This window comes from Lagopus leucura, unplaced genomic scaffold, assembly GCF_019238085.1.
Source record: "Lagopus leucura isolate 7727_CA_CO unplaced genomic scaffold, USGS_WTPT01 Super-Scaffold_1, whole genome shotgun sequence".
In the NCBI taxonomy this organism is placed as follows: domain Eukaryota; kingdom Metazoa; phylum Chordata; class Aves; order Galliformes; family Phasianidae; genus Lagopus; species Lagopus leucura.
The window spans coordinates 19,118,670-19,140,525 of record NW_024962250.1 but is presented as its reverse complement, the minus strand read 5'-3'; the positions used below and the strand labels follow the sequence as shown (position 1 = coordinate 19,140,525).

At 38.4% G+C, this 21,856-nt stretch overlaps 1 protein-coding gene across 1 annotated transcript; it reads left to right on the top strand.

Moving 5' to 3' along the window:
- The first annotated feature begins 210 nt into the window (after positions 1-210).
- Positions 211-19,851, top strand: LOC122179952. The gene is made up of 8 exons (XM_042871259.1): positions 211-307; positions 8,888-9,009; positions 10,055-10,193; positions 10,797-10,918; positions 12,691-12,801; positions 16,593-16,699; positions 18,056-18,146; positions 19,640-19,851. The coding sequence occupies exons 1-8, from the start codon at positions 211-213 to the stop codon at positions 19,754-19,756; spliced, it is 906 nt and encodes a 301-aa protein (XP_042727193.1). The 3' UTR covers positions 19,757-19,851.
- The last annotated feature ends 2,005 nt before the right edge of the window (positions 19,852-21,856 follow it).

Genomic DNA, 21,856 nt, shown 5'->3' with positions numbered 1-21,856 from the left:
GAGTACCGCCGTACCACCTTAAGAGTGGCTGGCGGGCGGGGCTGAAGCGGAACGGCCCTGGAGCGTGCGCAGTGGGCGGGATCTCCGTTTCAAGCGTGCGCAGAGAGAGAGAGAGCTCCTCTAGGCCACCTTTTGAGCCTGCGCGGCAACGGTCGCAGAGTGGCCGGGCGCGAGGCAGGGCGCCCTCTGGCGTCGGCTGGGCGCGCGGCGATGGAGCTGGCGGTGGCGCGGCGCGCGGTGTTGGCTGCCGTGCGGGGCACGTGCGCCGCCGACCTGCCCCGCCTGCTGCACTGGATGCGTCACAGCAGTAAGCGGCCGGGCGGCGGGAGGCCGAGGGGAGCCGAGCACCGGCGCTGAGGGGCCACGCTGAGCCTGCGCGGGTGGCTCGGCGGGGCCTGTCGGGACGGGGTCCGCCGAACGCCCGCGCTTTGCTGCGCTGGGGTCGTTCTTGTCCGGGTCTGATGTCCCGGCGCCTCACGTCGAGCCTGGAGGCGGTTTTATAAACGCGTGGGGAGAGTTAGAGGCCGGGCGCGACCCCGGTGGTGCTGGGATGGACAGCCGAAGGGCTGAGGCGGAAAGAGTGCTGCTGCCGGCGGCCCTGCGGGTATTGGAGCCGCAGGCACCGTGTGCTGCTTGTTGCCATGGCCTCCAATATGGAGAGGGGCAGGAGGGGCTGCTGTGTCGGGAAACGCAGCGCATACCGTGTGAGACCCCGTTGCTCTCGTAGCCCGGCCCGTCGGCTAATAGGAAAGTTATTGCCAGATGCTTCAGGGCACGCACAAGTCACGCTTAGAGGAGAGATAGGGAGTCCCCGGGCTTGATGAAGGCTGGCGTTTGACGGATATGATTAGAATTAACTGTAACCAGACGTTCTTCTTGTGTGTTTATTTACACATATGCATACACAAATACATATGTCTACGTGTATCTGCACATATAGGTAACATCAGGGCACAGCGTGTCAGTAGCAACTGGTGAAATTTAGGCTAATTTGATTTCCCAGATTGACAGACTTGTGGAGCAATTTAGAGCCTGTGAAATGTGGTCCCTGACCATTGCTTGTAGAAACTACTAGTCTGTGCATCTACTGGTCATTTTTTGGCAAAATTACTATCATTTGCTCATTTCTTGGATGTAATTTTGAGGTTTTATAGACTCTGCACTAAAATGTACGTGCATGTACATGTGCCTCTACAGTAGAGGAGAGGGGATTAGAATGCTTTGTGCAAACCTCTAAGAATTTGTCATTGTTAAGACAGTTATTGTCCAGATGGTTTCATTGATTTGTTAGGCCGTTAACCTGTTCATATTTTTCCACTCTTCACTTTTTCAGAATAGCTTTGTACTTCTGGTTCATCTCTTTCTTTTTTTCTTTCTCGAGTGAGCTCAGACTCAAGCAAAGAGCTCTCTTTCTATTGCTGGTTTATGTTCCTTTGTCACTGAGTAGTAAGTAAGCAGAGGCATTTATCCAATTTCTGTTCTCTTTCTGTAGTTTTGCCAAAATCACAAATGTTTGGGGTGATGTTCCCAACAAAACACTTTGATGATTCCTCTCTATATGCTGCCTCTGTTTCTCTGAACAGCTGTGTCTGCATGCTGACAGTTACCTTCACTGTGGTCCTGTCCCCTGCTCCCCTCCCTCTCCTCCCAGCAGCCTAATTGTTGTGTTTGAGTGATCACTGTCCTCATTTGTCCTGATGGTAACATGCAGGGAGAGCAATGACAATTAGTGCTGGTTGGTCAGGGGATTGTGAGGAACTGGGACTAAGGTTTCTGCTGTTGCACGCTGAACACAACTCAGGAATTTGGAATTCCTGTATGCCAAGAGAAAACAGTGCTGTGAGATAAGATGAAAAGGTATTGTATTTCTGTACCACACAGCAATACAGGTGAAGAAAAAAAAGTGAGGATGTAGTGATAGCATTCTGAATGAAAAAAAAACAGTAAAAGTTAGGAAGGCTAGGATAAAAGGAAACACAGATGGTATCCTCACTGATAAGTTGTTTTGCTGTGGTGAATATTTTCCCCCCACCTCCTGCTGCCATCTTATTCCTGTTCCTGTCAAGGTGTTGTGCTTACAGTTTTACTTCCAGCTGAGGAAGACGGGGCACAGTTGCAGTGCTAGCTGTGGTCAGGCTTTCTTCTCTCCCAGAGTGTGCATGTAGCCTTACAGAAAGCTATATGTAAGTGGTTGCCTTTTAGCCATGTTTATTTATTTAACTTAATTGATATTTTCTGGTTTCCATGTGGATTAGTATTAAAAAAAACCCAAAAACAAAAAAACCCCAAATTTTCCAGGAAAGAGCCAAATTATGTTTTAGTGAAACAAATAATATAAAGACCCTTATGTAGGTGGAACTAAGAGAACACTGCTTAGGTTCTCAATTTAATGTTTTCTGATTAATCTTTCGTGGTAATTATGGGTATGAGAGTGTGTAAGATGCTATTCGTTTTCTTTGTCCCAATGGAGAACGAAATAACCAGTCATGCTATTTTTAGTCTTGCAAATTTTAGAAGTTCCAAATCTTTACATATGACGGAAGAAGACGTTACAGTTTTAAGGCAGCTGCTTAGCAACGCCGCTTTGCTGTTTCGCAGTTGGGCAGCGCTTCCCACTTACTGCAGTGGGATGTACGTCATTTCACGGTGACTTGCCTTCCAACTTTTCCTTTAAGTTAGTCTTAGATCACAGAGAAAATGAAACAATAGCAGTTGGAAAGTATAACAGGAACCTTTGGTGTCTTAACTGATTTTTTTTTTTTGTTTTTTATCATAAGATGATTAATGCTTTAATATCCTTCTGCAATAAGCACGTTCCAGAAGTTCTGGCTAAGAAAGCTTGGGTGAAGCCCAAGAGTTAATTCAAACCACTTGGGGAAGCCCCCCTGAAGATCCCACTCAGTTGGTCCCAGCATTTGATGTATAGCTTCTATATAAATGTGTGCATGCACGTATTCCCAATTGTTCTGCTGCTGCCCAAACTCATAAAAATGTTCAATAGCAGGAAGGGTTGCATTTGGTATGAGTGGGTGCTGGAGAAGATAAGCAATGAAAGCAGAGATTGGTTAGGCTTCTGTATCTCAACAGAGATGCAAACATCAAAGTAACTAGTCCCAGGAATGCTAATTTCAAGATTGAAGTCACCTAATCACTTTACTTAGTGGCAACTGTCGGTGGCAAATCTTTGCTGTACTTGGAGCCATGTTGCAGGTTACCAATGTCGTCTTTTGATAGATGTCAGTAAAGCACAGATAAGGTGATAAAAAAAGACCTTTTGTGGTTTTCAGTGTACTGTCATGGGATCTAAGATAAAGGAAAAAAAAAATATTCAGCAGAGCCATAACAGACTGATACTAGCTTTTTTTCATTTATGTAACAGTGAAGTAAAACAATCTTACAAGCTTTTTCCATTTTATACATTCTGTTATAAGCTTTTATTATTTGAAGCTGAGGATTTCAAAGTGATTTAGAAGGATGAATTGCCAGTTGTTCATACAGTGTTGTATTGTTTGAAACAATAACTGAATAATAAACCATCAAAGATCCACTAAGTTAAGGATAAATGACGTATAATTAAGTATGATTACTTTTTTCTTTTGGATTCACTTGTACTAGGGGAAAACCAGCTTTGTAAGCGAGTGATGCAGAATTTAGCTTTGTAACTTGGAGGTTGAGGTCCATCAGTGCTGTAAGCTCTGCCTTTTAGAAGGTGATGAAGGAAGAGTACCTGACAAAATTAACTTAACCAACCATGGTAGATATGTTTCTTTGTTATAGTGATCTGCATACAGATAACAAAACTTTTCATCATACACTCAGACCACATTTGTCCAGCTTTTATATTATGACCGAGGCGTTATTGTGTTCCTAGGCATTCCTAGGTAAAGTTAGCAGATGCTGATTTCTGCAAAACAAGGATATAGAATAAAATAAGGAAAAAACTTCTCCCATAGGGAATGTTGTCTAGTGTTTCCTTTTGATACTGTTGTCAGTGCAAGTGGAATGAGTTTTTGAAAAGAAAAAAGCGTGGGTTTCTGTGATGTAACCAAGTGTAAGTGTGGTTTTCTGTGCATGTGAAAAAGCAATTTAGTGCAAGGTTTTGTGTCCAAATGGGTAGAAGTGATTTATCCAAGTAGAATACCCTTGCAAAAGAGATCAGGTAGTGTTGCAGAGCCACGTTAACAGCAGTGTATTTCTTACAATGATACCATCCCAAAAATCTTCTTCACTGCTCTCTTGTTTGGTAAACCTCTTGTCACCAATTTTAGGAACTGGCATTAATTTTCTTTGTTGTTCTTGGTTGAGACAAATGATACTGCTGTGGGAGAGAAATCCTAAGAATACCAAGTACTTCTGAGTTGTTAGTCACTGAAACTTAACGAAGGTGGGAGAAACCCGTGATTGGAAAATGGATAAGCGAAGTGACTAGTTTAAAATTTAACTTTGAAGTTTCTTACAGTTTATGAATGAGAAGAACTAATGAAATAAGCTCCATTTATATTTCTGCTGGAAAAAAAGATATTCTTTACCAATCATTAGTGATGTTTAAGGATACAAAAAGCATTTGGAGTTCCTGAGGAAGCAATCTTATATATTGAGGTCAGAGGCTGGTTCTGACATTGTTAGCCAGAAAGGGGCTAGCGATGTTCAGAAATGTGGGACTTCCTCTTTGACCTGTTTGTCCAGTATCATAAAAGCACACTGCACAACTGAATTAGCTTTGTATCAAGTAACGTGGATGCTTGTATTCACTTTTTACGTGTCTGAGGCTGAATATATATCTAGGAAACCACAAGGTGCTGGCTGTTACAGTTGCTTTTGCTAAATCCTCATATTTCCACATGAAGTCATTTTCTGATATCAGTACACGATACCTGGATCTGAAGTTGTTAGTGTAGCAATCCTTTCTGTACTGCGTGAGGTTTTGTGATGTTTTCTTAGCATGTGTTGTATTTGCTGTAGAAAGATTGAGCAGCACCAGGGTGCTAATTAGAGTTTTTGCAACGTGTTGATTAAATGTTAGAAGTATGTGTTGAGTAGATCCAGTGAAACCGGTTTTTGAAGTAAAATACAAACACACTGGCATTCAGACTTCCTCCATAAACAAATGATTGTGATTCATCTTGCAGCATTTCATGAACTGTGTGCTTCTTTCCTGGTTAGCAGTCTGCTCTATGAACACCAGGTTTGCAGACTGCATTTCATATATTCAACAGGCACTAAAATGATAGCAAAAATAGTTTTCTATTTTAGTTTCTTCTTTGAAGATCCTCATAAGTTGATACGGAATTTCTCAAGAGCGAACGATTTGTCAAACACCTGGGTGGAGCTGATTACCAGACTGAGGCAGAAATACATATTTTCATATTTGGCACCTGCATTCTGTACTTGATGGCAATCTGAATGTTTACACACTGCCAAAGCAAATGAGGCATTGTGGGAGCTGCTGCTGTTCTTGCTTTGACAGGAATGGTGTGACTCGGAGCCTGCATTTAGTCACAGGGTAAGCATGCAAGTGCAGAGCATGCCTTGTGCAGCTCCTGCTGTTCTGTTGTCCTTGGAGGAACATATTCTAACCTCCTTCTCTTCTTGCAATACTGACAGTTGGTAAGGAGTACCTCCAATGGCCATTTATGTTTCAGTATTAACGTAAATGGTTTCCAACGGCCATTTAGTTTTCTGTATTAACATTTCATGTTCTTCATTTGAGCTGCTCAGATGTTTTAAGATTTTTGGTAGGTTCATACAGATCATCCACAAGAACTGTTGTACATCGTCATGTTTCCTACGAGGAGCTCAGAGGGCCCTGCATGAGAAGTTCAGTGTTGTGACAAGTGTTGTACAGATGGTAGTCCCAGCAGGGAGGACAGTCAGGATTTGAGGAAGGGGAGCATGCTGCCCATCTTCCACTGACAGTGCCATCTCACTGCAGCAGAGATGGGACATGACATGCAGCCTCTAGGACCGTTCCAGCTGCCCTTGGCCAGCAGAGGTCCATCAGGGTGTGAGGGAGCAGGCCTTAGCTCATCAGTTCTGAAAGGAATGGAGGAGCTAAGTTGTGCTCTTGCTATGTGATATGGCTGGCACGGTGGTCTACAAACTCTTCCTGCATTTCATTAAACTCTCTATATATGAATTTGATACTCTTAACAGCTGGATGAGGTCTCTTGCATAGTAATAGTATTGTTGTAAAGCATCTGCCAGATGTAGGGGCTTATTGCCCCCAGACACCAGTCTGTACAGCTGCTAATATCAGCTTTCTGCTCTCTTTCTGTCCATGTCACTACTTTTCCTCTTGCTTCTTCAAATGTTTTCTACCTCTGCAGACTCAGCTTTCCAAAGGTCTGTGCTAGTGCTAATGGACCCATTCCCACGTTATTTATTAAGATTTCTCCCAGCTTAATATTATCAGATTTAAGCAATAGTTTGTCCACCTTTCCATAATCTCTGGGTTTACTTCTGTGCATCCATAGAAGCCTTCTCTAAGCTGATCAGAAAAGTCACTACTTCTGGAATGATCCTAAAGAATCTGGAAATGCTGAGCGAACTCTGGGATTCACTGAGATGGGTGCTTATTAGAGGTTTCAACGTTAAAACGCTGACAGGCAAGAACTGCTGCTTTGCACCTGTTGTGTTGTTCGTGCTGCTTCATTTGCAGCTGCCTCCTCTGTCCTGCCCAGTTCCTCTTTGCAAAGTTTGCATCTTCTGGGGAGCTGAGGTTTTGGAGGACATATCTTTGAACTGCTTCAAATGGCAGATTGTCTTCTAAGGTGTACCATGCCCATGAGGGCTTTGGTATGTTACTGCTGTACATTTGTCAATAGTAAACTAAATAGATTTTAACACTAGGGGGAATTTAGGATTATCTCTTGGTGTCAGTACTGGAAGAACCATTTACAATTGTACCTTCAAAGAAGAGGGTGTTTTGCATTGATGAGTGATGGTTTAATAGTGTTGTTCAGACTACGGGGCTTAAGCAAAAAGCATTTCAGTAGCATTTAATACTTAAAAGTGTAGCTGGTCTCTGGATCCTACCTATACTAGCCTTAAATTTTCTCACTGTTTCTGGCGTTGCTTGTGCTTCGGAAGAGAGACTGCTTGTGCTAGCACAAAACTATTGTGTGTTTCATAGATTTGTGTGTTTCATAGATTTATTTTGAACCTGTTTGCCATCAAGCATGCTCATGTAAATGTTCCACCTGAGACAGCACTGCTAACAAACATTAGCTTTTTTGTTAACACTTAAAAAAGCTGCCAGCTGCATTGGTGAGTGAAACATGTACATGTGAAAATCGCAGTCTGTACCCTTAGTGGCATTCTAAATAGAGCAAGAGGCAAACCGGAAGGGAGGGGGAACAGGACAAATGTGTTAAGAAATCAAGATGAAGTGACTGTGTTTTTTAGGGTTACGTTTGTGGTTGGTTTTTGTTTTGTGGTTTTTGTTTCTTTTACACATACGTAGTATTGACCTGATGCGTGCCTTTGTTTAGAACCACCAGTTTGGTGTCTTCTGAGCACCAGAAGACACCTTTCCAGGCAAAAGGAATTTCACATAGTCCTTCTTTTGAGGAAAATATAACAGAAAAGGAACAATGCAGGTGCACAGCAGATCTCAAGTTGAATGTCAGATAGGGGGCTGACATGAGGCTAAGGTATATAAGCAGGATGTTGTCTGCAAGGCGTGAAAAGTCTGGTTGATGCAAATAAACATTTAGCTAGATAAATGGGTTTAGTTCTGAATACTGCAGGTCATAAAGGATGAAAGAATCCAGAGGTTCCAAAGAGGAGTGATGAGAATGATCATACTCGAGGAAGAATGAAAGAAAGGGTTGAAGAAGTAGATCTTGTTTCTTCTGGAAAAATGAAGGCTGAGGGGATGTGATGAGTCTTCGAAGAAATAAAAAGCTTCTATATGCAAGAAAAAATAGATTTCTCTATTTCCATTGTAAATGAAACAAAGAAGTTTAAGTTGTGGCAGAGAAATTTAGGTTAATTACTAAGAAAAGTACTTAATTCTAATGGTAATAAGTGTAGTCAATCTCTGGAATGGGTTGATAAGGAAGATTGTAGATTGATAAGGGAGATTGTAGATACTCCAGCATCCAAGAATTATTTATTTATTTATTTAGATAATAGCTTGGGAGAAATATTGGTGCTCAGAATTGATTCTGTCTTGGAAGAAGGGTTGAAGAGTTGGTAACTTCCAAAGGTTCCTTCCAGGTCCTTTTTCTAACTGCCTAAATTAAAAAAGAAAAAAAAAAAGTGTTGAAAGAATGCAGGGATATCTTGGAAAAATAGCAAGAATTTACAGTGTGGCTTTGCAAGAATTTACTGCTATTTTCTTTCACATTTGAAATATTTTGATAGTTTTAGTCGCATAAAATCTAAGTTGAACTGTTGAACTGTGCATTATCCCTGGTTGGTTTTTTTTTTTTTTTTGTAACCACTTTATTAGAAAGATTGGAATGTATAAAGAGAAACTTTTATAAAAAACAAAAACAAATCAAAAAACAAAACTATGTGCATTCAGGCAACTGTGAGTTTTGTAATTTCTCCAATAGTTCAAAAACATCTTTGATGTTTTTATATCTTAAGCTGAAACAGTATCACTTTAGTGGCAGTCCAGACCATCATATGTGAGTTATAAGTTTATAAATATGAAAATAATTTGAGATTTCAAAAAAGTGATACGTTTATTTTCAGTGTTATTACAACCTAAATCTGTCATTGGCTGGAAAAACTAACAAAGGCTGAAAAACGCATTTCAAATAAAAACCTTATCCATCTGGTATTGTTTATGTCTTGCAACTATACTGTATTGGTCATCACTTAGTCCACATGATCTACATATGATTGTTCAGAGTTTTTTGTTTGTTTTGATTTATAGGTGACTTTGATGAGTTTGTGATGACGAACAATGATGTTGTACTCAAAAATATCGCTGAAGATTTGCGGAATCATTTACCCATTGAGGCAATGTTTAATTCGGAACATCTAGCTATCCAGAAAGTAAGCTAATCATTATGGTCTCCTTTTGCTGAACCATGCATTTATTTGGGGCTATGCAGTTTTACTAGTTGCTTATAGCAGAGAATGAGCATTGGATTGAGATATGGGTAATAACAGTTTGGTTCTCAGGTCTGTTTCTGTGTAACTGCGTGACCCCAAGGAATTTGCTTCATACTTCTTAAAACTTTCATCATAAATTATTTGGCACAGCTTTTATTCTTTGTGGTGTGCTACCTGTCACAGTGATTCTTTAATACTAGCTTCGTAATAGACTCTAACAGCCCCCTGAAAGACAATAGAAATACAGGGCCAGTGTTCTGCTTTTGCCATAATCTGGTCAACCCAGAAGCAGTTTGCAGTTGTTTTCAGGTTGTGATGGCTCAGAAAGAGGTAGGCTGTGAGCCCTGTGGAGAGCACCTCTTCTATTTGAGTTGTTAGAATAGCTGGAAAGTGAACACATTTCCTGAAAATGTTGTGTGGCTTTTAAATGGGGAAAAAAAAAAAAAAAAAAGATTGTCCACTCTATGAAAGGGAGGAAAGGAACAGGAGGATGAAAACTATACCCTTGAAATGATGAGAAAGCAAGCACCTCAACTGCTATTCTTCTGACTGGAAGTTACACTTGTGTAAATTGGGTGTGTCTAGATTCAGGCACAAGGCATCAAGATGAGACTTCCTGGATGGTTTAAATGAGAAGCAAAATTGCCCTTTCTTAGTATATATTCTCCTCTTGTGAAAGAGAAGAAACTTCTGTTAATTTGTACCTCCTCTATTGCCAAGAATTTCTAAGAAGACAAAGTTCACAGCAGCTCTCCTACTCAGCTGTCAAAACCTGCAGCTTTCATTTCTTTGTCAGCTTCTGCCTACTGGTTATTTCAGTGAAATTTGATGATCCACTTTTCGTGTGAGATTTCTGTGGTTTAATTTTGATTTGTTACTTCTCAATAGGGAATCACTTGGCCTCAGGGATTTTGGTAAAGATAGACCAGTAAAGTTAAGAAATATGAAAGGTTATGCCTTTCTTACGTTTTCTTCCTTTTCTCAGATACATCAGCATCCACTGCCCATGGTTCATGTTGATGCATTCCTTTATGATGATGACTTTCTTGATACAATGTGTGAGGAGGGGAGAATGAGTAGGAACTACTGCACAGAGTGTGGCTCATACAAGACTGCATCTTTAGGTAAGTGCTCTTTTGGAAACATGAGAAGTGAATTCTGTTCAACTATACGTACTGGTTTGTGCAATGACTCAGCTGGGCAGCACAACATCCATCTGATGGAGGCCTGGTGCAGTACACAGGCCAGTATTATTTCCCATAACCAGTAGAAGGAGTCTCCTGTGTGTAAAAGTCCAAGTAATTTGCTGTGAATCAGTGACCCTAGTTGTCCACAAAAACCGGATCAGGCTACGTACCACTGAAAAGGCGTATACGCAAATAATACTGTAGCAGCCTATGCAGTAGCCTCAGTCTTCTCTTGCGCACTGAAAACTGTGGAGAGCACCATCTGTCTTAAAGCTTTGTGTTGTGTAGTACAGATCAGCCATTGAGGAAGGATTTAAAAATTCTCCATGTAAAGGAATAAATCCCTGGACTCAAGGCAGTCTGCTGATAGGCTGGATCAGATCTGTAATCTCTGGTTTTCCTGGGTCCCCTGCACTAGTTGAGGAAGGAAAGCAAATGGGTTTTCAGTGATGGTTACTCCTCAGATTAGTATTTTATTGGTTACTAACACATTAGTTAGTACTGCCCTCCCAACACCTTTGTTCTGTTCTTATTTCCCAGAGTTTATTTCGCATTCCTTTTCCCTCATGGAACTGAAGTTTCTTTATCAACATGTACTGCCTGACCTGACAGGAAAGGTAGTGGTTGACGTTGGCTCCAGGCTTGGTGCAGTGCTATTTGCGGTAACTTCCAGCACAGGAATTTATATTTTATTACTGTAACAAACATATTCCTTCTTCTCTGACTCCTACTATCACTACTCAATCTTCGACAGGTCATTCTGAACAGCACCTCTGATCTGGTTGAATAGAGTATGGTGCTGCTTCATAGTGATTTTTGTTTTTGCTCTTGCCTCGCGAAAGAGAATACCAGTGATCTTGCTTATGGAGCAGAAAAGTCTGTTGTCCAACACAGCAGCATATTGCTGTCACACATACTGCTCTTTTGCTAATTCCTGCTCTTCTCCTCCTCCATAAGTGAGTTTGTCCCATATGTCTTGACCATGTCTATATATAGATCAGATATGTTAAGTTCCTTTATGAATCTGACAAACTGTTGAATTATACAAAGGAAGGCTTTGATATGAATTTGTCTCCAAAAACATATTGTCCTGCTCTGTGTTTTAAAATGCACATAAAATACTTCGAGAAACTTGAGTGCAATTTTGATTGCTTTTGGCATGGCTGGTGAAACATATGGCCAACAGCAACGCAAAACACACATTACAACTTTCTTACAAAAGTCAATGGCTGTTTAGGGCTCAATCTTGGAAACTCTTGTGCATGTAATTTTACTCATCTGAATAATCTAATTTTGGGACTGCTCAAATGAGAAAAGTTACACCCTTTTGTAAATATTTCCAGTATTGGGTCCTTTAATGATAACACTTTTGCTAGCTATTGAATTTCTTTTCAAGTATTTAAATGAAGTATTTAAATTGTATTGTTACAGTAGAAGATAGTCTCAAGAAAAAGCAGGAAGAATGTTTTGTAAGAAAAGTTCTCCTTTTTATCATGTTTAGAAATGATAACTTTGCCTTCACAGGTTGCTGTCACTGAGTTTAATGAGTTCAGAAAACGTTAATAATTAGATTGCAGTATATAGTCATCTTGAACTATCTCTATCTTCAGCACTGTTTGCTGGTGTTTCCTGTTGTTTGCCAAGTGTTCTACGGAGACGATGGCAAATAGAAGCTAAAGCAGTATCTCCATTAGGGCACTATAGGCTTGAGGGTTTTCGTTCTAGGTGTTTTTGTTTTTGTTTTTTTTTACATCTTTTACAAACTTCTAAAATCTCAGTCCAAAACGGAACTGCTGAAGTATTTTAGGCTTATCATTTAGAGATAATTTCTCATTTTTTTTTTCATATGCATCTCTGTAAAGCACCTGAAAATGGCAGTGATACACTACTTAGAGGTGCTGACAAAGACTGTCCCAAAATATCCCATTATCCCATTATATTATGAGAAAGATCATCCTCTGTCTTCACTCACATTAACTGTCCTAGTTGTTTTTTCTTCTCTTGCTGTATTTTCTTCTTCCATTCTCACAAGAAAAAAAAAAGTACAGTCTTTTTCCTTCTTGCTATTTTTATAATTTGGTTTCTACTGCTTTTTTCCATCCTAGGCCTTTTTCCATCTACTTTGCAATTGAAGTAAAGTTGAAGATTTCCTACTCTTTTTATTATTTTGACCTGTTGTTTTGGATCTCTTATTAAAAAATGTGTGAGCCATAAGTGGAAATTGTCAAAACGGGCCTAGCTTTGAAAAATATATCACATCCACTGTAAGGCACGTCTTAGCTTCTTTTTTTATTAAATACTTTCTTGATATTTACTTTTGTTGGCTTGTTTGTTTTTGTTTGGTTGGTTTGGTTTGTTTTCTTTTCCATTTCAATTCAATATTGAAGTTGTTTTAAAGGCATCACGGTTACTAAACTTCCTTTTCCTAATGTAGGGTTATCTTTATAGCTCAGCTTCTCAACTGTATGGAGTAGAAATGAATGCAGACTTTTGCCAGTTGCAAGAAATGACAATTACAAAATACCAGTTCATTGACAGAATAAAGGTAACTAAGTATATGGCTATGTGTGTATATTTTTAACCACTGTATAGTAGGTATTCTGTTTGCAAGAGCAACTGGTAAATTGGCATTCTGAAAAATTGTTTCTGCCTTTGCTTGCTTTGGTATTAAGCAAAGGCTTTGTATTGGAAAAAAAATCTCAGTGTGGAAAGAAAAAGGAAAATTTCCAAGCAATGATAACATGATGTATGTCTTAACCTCTTTCCCAAATGGATTTACCTGCTGGCTCATGCAAAACAGATCCATCTTAGTTGTTTCTCCCAGTGAAGTGAACAACAGCATTGCCACTAACTTCCTTGAAACTGAGTGAATGAGAGTTTCTGTCTTGAATAAGAAAATCAAATGTCTGTGCATTTCATTAACACTAGAGGGAGGATTTGTAAATTTGCATCTAAGAACACCTAAAGGACTTTTGGCTATTGGAATTTGTTTTCTTGGCATGTCAGTGCGTGTGTACTTTCCACAAACAAAATGAGTTTCAAGCAACATGATATCGTTATGGGAATTGTTTCTCAACTCCTATTATGGAAATAACTAGTACTATCATTTTAATGAGAAAAATATTTGGTTTTTTTTTCCCTTCTTGGGGAATACCAGTTGTTTTGTTTCCAGCAAAAATTGGTAAGTAGAATATGCTGTGTGAAATACTGGCTTTAATCCTGTGTTATATGCATATGCTCTTGAGTGGAGTCACAAAAACCACTGGGCGCAGTTATTTCTTGGAAATTAAAATAGCTGATTTTGAACTGTAAAGAAATAATAAGTGTACATAAATATAACTCTAGGTAAGCAGTGTCATTGGGTTGCCCAGTTCAATACCAATTGCTGACAGTTCATCCATAACCTTCAATTTTTGCATGTACTTCGTACTTGTTTTGATGAGACTGAAGTCTCAGTTAGAACTTTGTCAAGTTACTTCAGTGGAACTGGAGATGCATAAATATGCTTTTCAGCCTTTTATGTACTATATTATAAGACTTTGTTTTTCCTTCACACCTCTTAATTCTGCTGATGTATCCATTTCAGAGAATAAAGATAAGAAGATGGTATGTTTTCAAAGCAATGCCTGAGGACTTTAGTATTTGAATTTCATTAGATGCTAATTTAGTCACATGACTTCTGTTATCACCCTGCTTTGAATATCTCATTCTTAGGTTTTTATTTTACCTCTCTAGAGATACATGCTAGCTTAAAAAAAGAAAGTCAGAATCCAGCCGCTGATAATAATTTGACACAGATTTTGAAGAGACCTTTCTTAAATAATAATTGCTTTTCAGGATATACTGAATTTTTGTTAGAACATTTTCCCAAAGGGTGGAATCCTGATCTACATTTGATTTGTTAAAGTATATAGAAAGTTGCTCAGTGTCTTTTGATGTCTGAGCAAATTTGTAGATACTGGAAGGAAAATAAAATAGTTCAACAGATTTAAAATCAGTTGCTGTCCTCTGTTGTGCCAACATATAGCCAAGCTGAACAGAAATCAGGTACAGCTGACTTAGAAACCATTGTTTCAGCTGGAGTGGTATCTGGGCCTGGCTTGTGATGCAACCACATATGCTCTTGTGGTCCTGCATTCCCCAGTAGAAACAAGGATGGGTTTAACGAGAATGGGCTGCAAAGGTCAGTTTAATCAGCACAGTCACCTGTTCTGTAAAAGCAGTCTAATTTTAATTTGAGGTCTAAGCATTTTTGAAGTAAATGAGGCATTGGACAACATATGTTTGAAATTTCCTGGTAGCTTATTTTTCTGAATCAAGGCTAAAAATACTAGGACTGCCATTAGCAGGACATGTAGAAAATTCAGTAGTAATGTGGTGTCTTGTGCCACTTATGTGTGTGATCTTTTCCTCCTTCAAGCTGTCATTTTTAAAATCCCTTTGGGAACAGCCCATCAGTCACTTGGGTTTGAATTAAACACTGCTGCTCAGGTATTTTGTACAGAAATGTGCTGGTTTTGTTACTTTCTCCCCTTGAAAATAAGAGAATAAATTAAAATGTCTCTTTTGCCTTGAAATTTTGACCTGAATCCCACTTACTGCATAGTTGCACTAATAAATTATGGAGGAATCCAAGTGCTGATACGTGAGTTCCGGCTAGATCTAGCTGAGGCAAGTTTTGTCCCTTGCTGTTTGTCCTGCCCCACTGCAGGAAGCTGTAGCCCATGTACTGAGGCAGCAGTTAAGGCTGTATCCATAATACCTCTACCACCTCAATTAATAGCTTGTTATTTTTACTTATAGTTAGCAGTGGCTTCATGCATATAGGATATAGATTTGCAACCAGGACCTACCTTCTTTAGGACTGCTGATGGTCTTGTTTCTCTGCTGCCTGGATGTTTGAACTTCTTTTTGATCAGATCCTTTGCAGGTGTTGTCTATATTACACTATTTTAAGATAAATTATCACAAACATTGATTGTCTTAAAATGTTCCATATATTATGAACTAACAGATAAGTAGTTCAGATATGCACACATTAGAGATGAAAGCTGTCATTTGACTGATAACTCAGGTGTCCATATTTCTCAGTGAAATACAGCCTTCAAATGCTAACCTGCCAATTCTGTGTAAACTACAAGAACACAGTTACTTCCCTTCCACTCATTATAGGTAGCATTAAATTTAAGGAAATGAAGCTGTTGATACCTAATACAGTAGACCTTTGTTTCTGCTGTTACTGATCTTAAAACGTTTGGCTCCAATTTCAGTTGCAATAATGTACCCTAATAGCATCAGTTGGGATCATAAACTGTGACAATTTGTCATATCGTTCGCCACTGGAACTCCTACAGTTTGCAGGGGTGGTAGTATCTTTTTCCTCTGTCAATCAGAACAGTATGCTTTACATGTTCTTTATGAAGATGCGTATGTATCTTACCCTCTCAACAAGTACTGTTATGTGAAGTGGGCAAAATGGTTTTCAACAGATAAATGTTTATTTTCTGTACAAACATTCAGTATCAAGAATTCTTTTTTACATCTTTTGAATATTGGAAGGAATCCACAAAATGTGAAATGTTGAATCCATAGCATTAATGTATTCCCTGCACAACCTAGTAATAGTTCATACAGAAAAGACCAGACGTTGATCAGGTTTTCTGTATGATTTTAACATGTGGATGCACTTTCAAAAAATTCTGTGGAATTCAAGGAATATTCACATTGGGTTTCTTTCCATTATCCCCTCAAAAGATTTTCTAGTTTGTTTCTCAGATTTAGGATGTGATGCACTTTTCCATGTTGAAGAGGAAATTGGACACATCTTGTCAGAGTGTTAATGAGCATTCACATTCTCTTGTCACTATAATCTCACGTGTTTGAAAATGACATGACATACTAATATCCTTTTTGATAGGTGAAGGTAAATGAAATCAAACCAGCTCCTGTGCTTACTGGAGAAGTAGTTGCTTGTGAAGTTAAAGCACTTGTTGTCTTCCAGTGCCAGCGAGCATTTTGCCTTTCCAGCACTCCCAGTCCTTATATAGGTAATGAGAATTCAATTGTCAAATTTGTCTGTAGTGTTTTTTTCTAGCTACGATCCCTTAGTAAGGCACTGAGCTTGTGAGGAGCCTTGAAATATTCTCAAAAAAAAATGCTTATCTAGTTTAACTTAACTGTAAGCATCTACAGTGAGATCAGTGAAATACACCTTTTTGTGATGGGTTCAAGAAGGTCATAGCATGTGTTGTAATGTGCTGTTGGTTTAAATGTTTATTTGAAGGAGGTATTTTGTCTTAAATTAATTTATGCTTTGTGAATTTTTTTCTCCTTCAGGTGGTTCACGCAGACATCTGTACTCAGGCTTCACTTCTTCAGAAGGCTGATGTTGTTGTAATGAATAACGTCTTTGAATATTTTCTTGACAGACTGGAACAGGCCAAGTAAGCTACATGTTCAAAGAAGTAATCTATTTCTTTGGCACTGTATGTGTACCCTTGTGGAAAACCATAAGGTTGTGCTTTTTGAAGTCACTTACATAAATTATGTAAGGAAATGTTTTAAAATGCCTTTATTTAATTGTTTTTCTTAACTGCTAAGATATTACAGCAGTTTCTGCTGTTAAACTCACTGAATACTGTTCTTTTGTTTACCCAAATCTTTCCTGGTTGCACTGTTAAGGGTCTGAATTGACTTTATCAGCATAAAGCTTGATATTCAGAAAGACAGGTTGCTCTGACTTGTGGATGTCACAGCATTGATACAGATGCACTGCAAAACATGGATATTAATATTTCTAATGTATTTTCATAAGGACGTGGTACAAATAAATGCATGATAAAGCTGCTTCTTTTTAGGGTACTGGATGCTTCCAGATGAGCATTTGTTAATCATTTAAAGCTTAAGTAACTTTACCTGCCGAAAGTTGCTGTGCCTTTAGCATGGGTAGTTAAAAGAAAAGGGTGCCTGTGTTTCTACTAGCATTTTAAGTTAAGGCATGTTCTTGGTACCAAACAATAATCTCAAACAGAGACAGAATGGATGGGTGAATTAGTTGCTGTTGCACATTGCCTGGAGATTTGTTGCAAGGCACATGACTGAGAATTCATTTAATTCTTCAAGAATTCAGTTGTAGTGGCTTAATGTTGCATTAGTACCATGAACACAAATTACATTTGAAAAATGGTGAAAATTAAATTCTTTTTAATATGATTTGCTGTGCTGCTAGAAATGAACCAACTTGCAAAATAAGAAAAAAAAGAAATGCTGGGGGCTATATTTATATATTTCTATTGGTAATGTTTTAAGAGACTTTTGTAACAACTGCAAAATAAGTATGTGTAGAGCTGCTTTCATAAAACTGTGTGCTTGGGGACTGGATTTTCTTCAGAAGTTTAAAGGGACCAAGTGTTGATGTTTAATCTTAGTCCAGGATGAAGGTATTGACAGTACAGAATGACATGCATATATGTATCAGAGTGAAAAAAATTTTTTAAACCCCAGCATTTTAAGACTATGTATTCTCTCTGTTGTTAATATAAAGTCTGATTTTGTTTGTACAGTTATTTGCTGAGACACAAACAGTGAGTGATAAGCAGTATAGCAAGTCTTCAAGCTTAGTCTGCCTCCATTGACTTTTAGTGTTAGATTTGTTGTATCTCAGAGGTGTTTCTATCCCTGAAAATTGATGACATATTTTCAAAACTGTTTCAGAGCTTAGGAATTTATTGGTTATAATATAAAGAAAGAATATATTTCTTTCTCTAAAACCTGATAATCTGCTTTTAAATGTGTTTCAGAGCTTGGGAGTTTATTGCTCGTAACGTAAAGAAAAGAGGGTCCTTGTTAGTTACAGTTCCAAGCCTTAAAGAATCGCTTTCAAAGCTCCAGGTAAGTTCTTCAGCCAGTTTTAGCCAACACATTTTGTCACTTTCTGTGGAAGTGGCAGTTCTGTTCTGGAGGTTAGATGCTTGCCAGTGTTGTTATCAGAAAGGGTATGTAATTCAGAGTGTAGACTAAAATGTGCAGGACTCTAGATTCTTTTCCAGATTGACCACCAACAATCTTCTGTAGTTTAATTGTTCCTACCCATAAAATGGAAAACCCAGTCTATATCAATAGGCTTCATGAATCATTGCATTATCATGTGTATTATTACCAAGACTTTAGCTATGAAGTTATGAAAAATAATATTGTATAAGCTGCATAATTATGTGATTTCTGTGATAATAATTTTAGTCATGATTCAGGCCAGAACTGTGATGGTACCCACTCCCCTTAAGACTACATCCAGGTATAGGTGTATATATTTACAAACTTCTAGTTAGAGAAAAGAATTAAAAGTTTTACTTCTATTTAGCTTTACATTTGTGCATTGCCTTAAAATATGACAAACTGTTTCACTAAACCAGTGGGAAAAAGGAACATATTGAAGAAAGGACTATCCTTGATGGTATCCTATCTTCTTTTCTGCTGTTAGCATGAAGAGTGTTTCATAATATGCCATTATGAGCTATTAGAAGTACAGATGAGGAGAGAGATGGTATCCCAGCTAGGCAAGTGACTCCTATCAGGTGCATCAGATCACTAACATAGCTTTAAATTGCAGTTGAAAACAAAAAGTGTGACAGTGCAACTTTAAATGATATTGAATATCCTCTGTTGCTGCTGTTCTGTTGTTCTCTGAGTACTATCACTTCTGACAGACCAGCTTCTGTTCTGCATCCATTCCGCCATGGGTCACTGGTAGCTTACAGTTGTTATGTGTATGATGCCTATACAAATTATATGGGCTAGCTTTAGTTGGGAAACAAAATGCTGATAATACATAACAAAGTTACTTACAAAGTGGCTTGCTGGCCAACAGTCTGCTTTGGAGAAGCTGAATCACTTGTTGCCATGTGCTGATGGATGTAATAGATCCTCAGCCCCAGGAGATGAAGTGATGTCACTTGACATTTTCTTAATGTAGAGTGTAGTCACACACCAGCTGAGAACATCTTTGTAGTCTTATCCTATATTCTCTAAACATAAAACAGGAAAGTAAGTGTGCAGTACAGTTAGCTGTTCCCTCGCTGCTTCCTGTCAAAACAATGCCCTGAGGTCAGGATGCTTGAGGCTCGTACACAAATGCAGTCAGAGAAGCAGTAGTAACCTACTAACAAAATATCTAGACTACCAACTGAGATAACTTTTAAAATTTATCTTTATTACACTCCTATTTAAGTTAAATGGCATTTCCAGAAATGAATTTATCCAGTGCTGCATAATTTGCAGTAACTAATCTTTCTAATTATGCTTTGCTTTCCTAATGTTGTGCTGGCCTTACTCCTGTTGTGTTCTCAGAATTGTGTTAATTTAATGATCTGTTTTCATTGTTTCAGACGGATATACAGCTTGGCCTATGGGTAGAGGAGGTGCAGCTAAACTATGACGTATATGTGGAAAAGGATGCTGACAGAGAAGCACTTGAACAAATACATTTATACAGCATTCTGTAGTACTTGGAAAAACTTATTAATGTCCTTGCAATATCGTATCTTTTGAGTCTAAAATGAATTCTGATTTATATGTATGAATAAATTGAGTAACGGTTGTTATTGTGGTTTTTAATGTAAGAGTCTTTCTTTTGAAACAAGATTCCTTGTGGAAGCATTTTGTCTGACCAAAATATATTGACTTTTAACTAAAAGATACATTTTATTTTTAGTAGAAATGTTAGAAAGAATGACTATTGACTGATGGCAAAATAATTTTTGTTCCGTAGCATTGTGCACTGCTAAAGTTTGCTGAATATATAAAACCTAAGAATGGCAAATCATTATTAATGGATGATAGCAATACATTTAACGTAGTTACTTAAAATTTGCATCTATTAAGATGTTTCTGCTTTGTTTTGTCAAAAACCAAACCAAAACTCTTTCTCCTATGGAATTCTTAGATTTTCTTTCCATGGTCTGCCAGATAACCTGAGCATTTTCTGGCATTAGTTAAGAGAAATTACTCCATCCATTTAGTTAATCCTTAAGGTAAGGATGTTAATGTAGAACACTGAAAGTTACCTAGGAGGCAGTGAGAATTAATACCACAAGTCTGGAACTGAAGAACACTGTTTCATGCTCTGCACTTCTGGGGATTATAGAAAGTATAATAAGGGGTTAAGAAGCTGAAAATTCTGAACAGGTGTCACAGCTTAGCGGAGGCTTGGTGGTGGCGTAAAACATTGGAAATTCGTAACAGAGCCTCCTCAGAGAAAAAAGATCCACATACGCCCACCACATTTATATTTAGATTTTACATTCTAAGGATGTGAAGCTTTTAGTCAGCTGAAGAATGTTTCAGTTTTTGCAAAGCATTGGCAATCAAGTGCAAAAATATTAACTTTGGGAGTTTGGACTAAGTGTGTTGTGAAGTCAGAAACATTGTTAGAGTCTGAAAGTTTACTACACAACTTAGGGCTAATGCAGATGGGAAAACTTTAAATTGGATTTCAGTTTTGAAACTATTTATTGACCAGTGAACTTTGTAATATATCTGACAGACAAAAGGGAACAGTGGCCATTAGGCAGTCAGTAACGAAGAAGTTAAATGGTACTAGATAACTAGTAATAAGTTCTAAGAAGCTGTATTTTTAAAGGTTTGTTTGTCATGGTGGAGGATGTTTAAACTTGAGTGATACTGAATCATAGCCCTAAAACATGACTGAATCTGTTCTTTATGCATTTAAGAACAAACAGGCTTTACTTAAAATATTTATTTTATTACAGTAAGTAAATTGATTGCCTAATTGCCAAAGAGGCAAATACCCCTAGAAAGGGAACTTAGAAGAGGCTATGCAGTAGCTGAGAAGTAATGCATGGCTAATAGATCTAGCAAGGAAAGAATAAAAAATGGGAAAAGAAATGCATGTGCAATTCAGAATGAGGAAATGAGATTGTAGTAATCAGTACAATACAGTGGAAGTTGTGACTGAATTTGGAGTGTGTAAATGGTCTACTATAAAAGGAAAACTGGCTGGGTGTTTAAAAGCTACTGCATAGCCCCACTGTCACATGAGAGAAAGAGACCGTATAGGAATGTTTCTTGTTTCAGAGGTCCATCAAGATCTGCGCCCTAATCAGCTGCCAGGACTTCCGGTTCATGATACTGAATATAACCTGTGCCCTGCACCTTTGGTAGTATAGGAATGATAGCTTTCATTGCAGTCATTTCCCCTCTTCATGCTGAGTCTTCAAATACTTTTTGGGTGTTGATCTCAGATTTAAAAAAAAAAAAAAAAAAAAAAAAAAAAGGCAGTAGACTGGAGCAGATCACTAGCATATTTAATGACATCTGTATCCTCTGACTCTGGAAATAGCATGCACGCATCTGGAGTTCATATGTAACAAGGGTGCAACAGGGAAGATCTCCTCTTGTCTTTTTCAGACATCAGGAGAAAGTCAGAGGTGAGTTTAACTTGCTCAAATTTCTGTCTTCCTCTGCTGCCCTTAATAGGTCCTTGATTTAAACCCAGACATCCAAGTGTATGCAGAGAAATTTTGGTTAGAAATACTAAAAAATAAAACTTTTCAGTCCCTTCAGACATTTCTTCGTAACTTGAC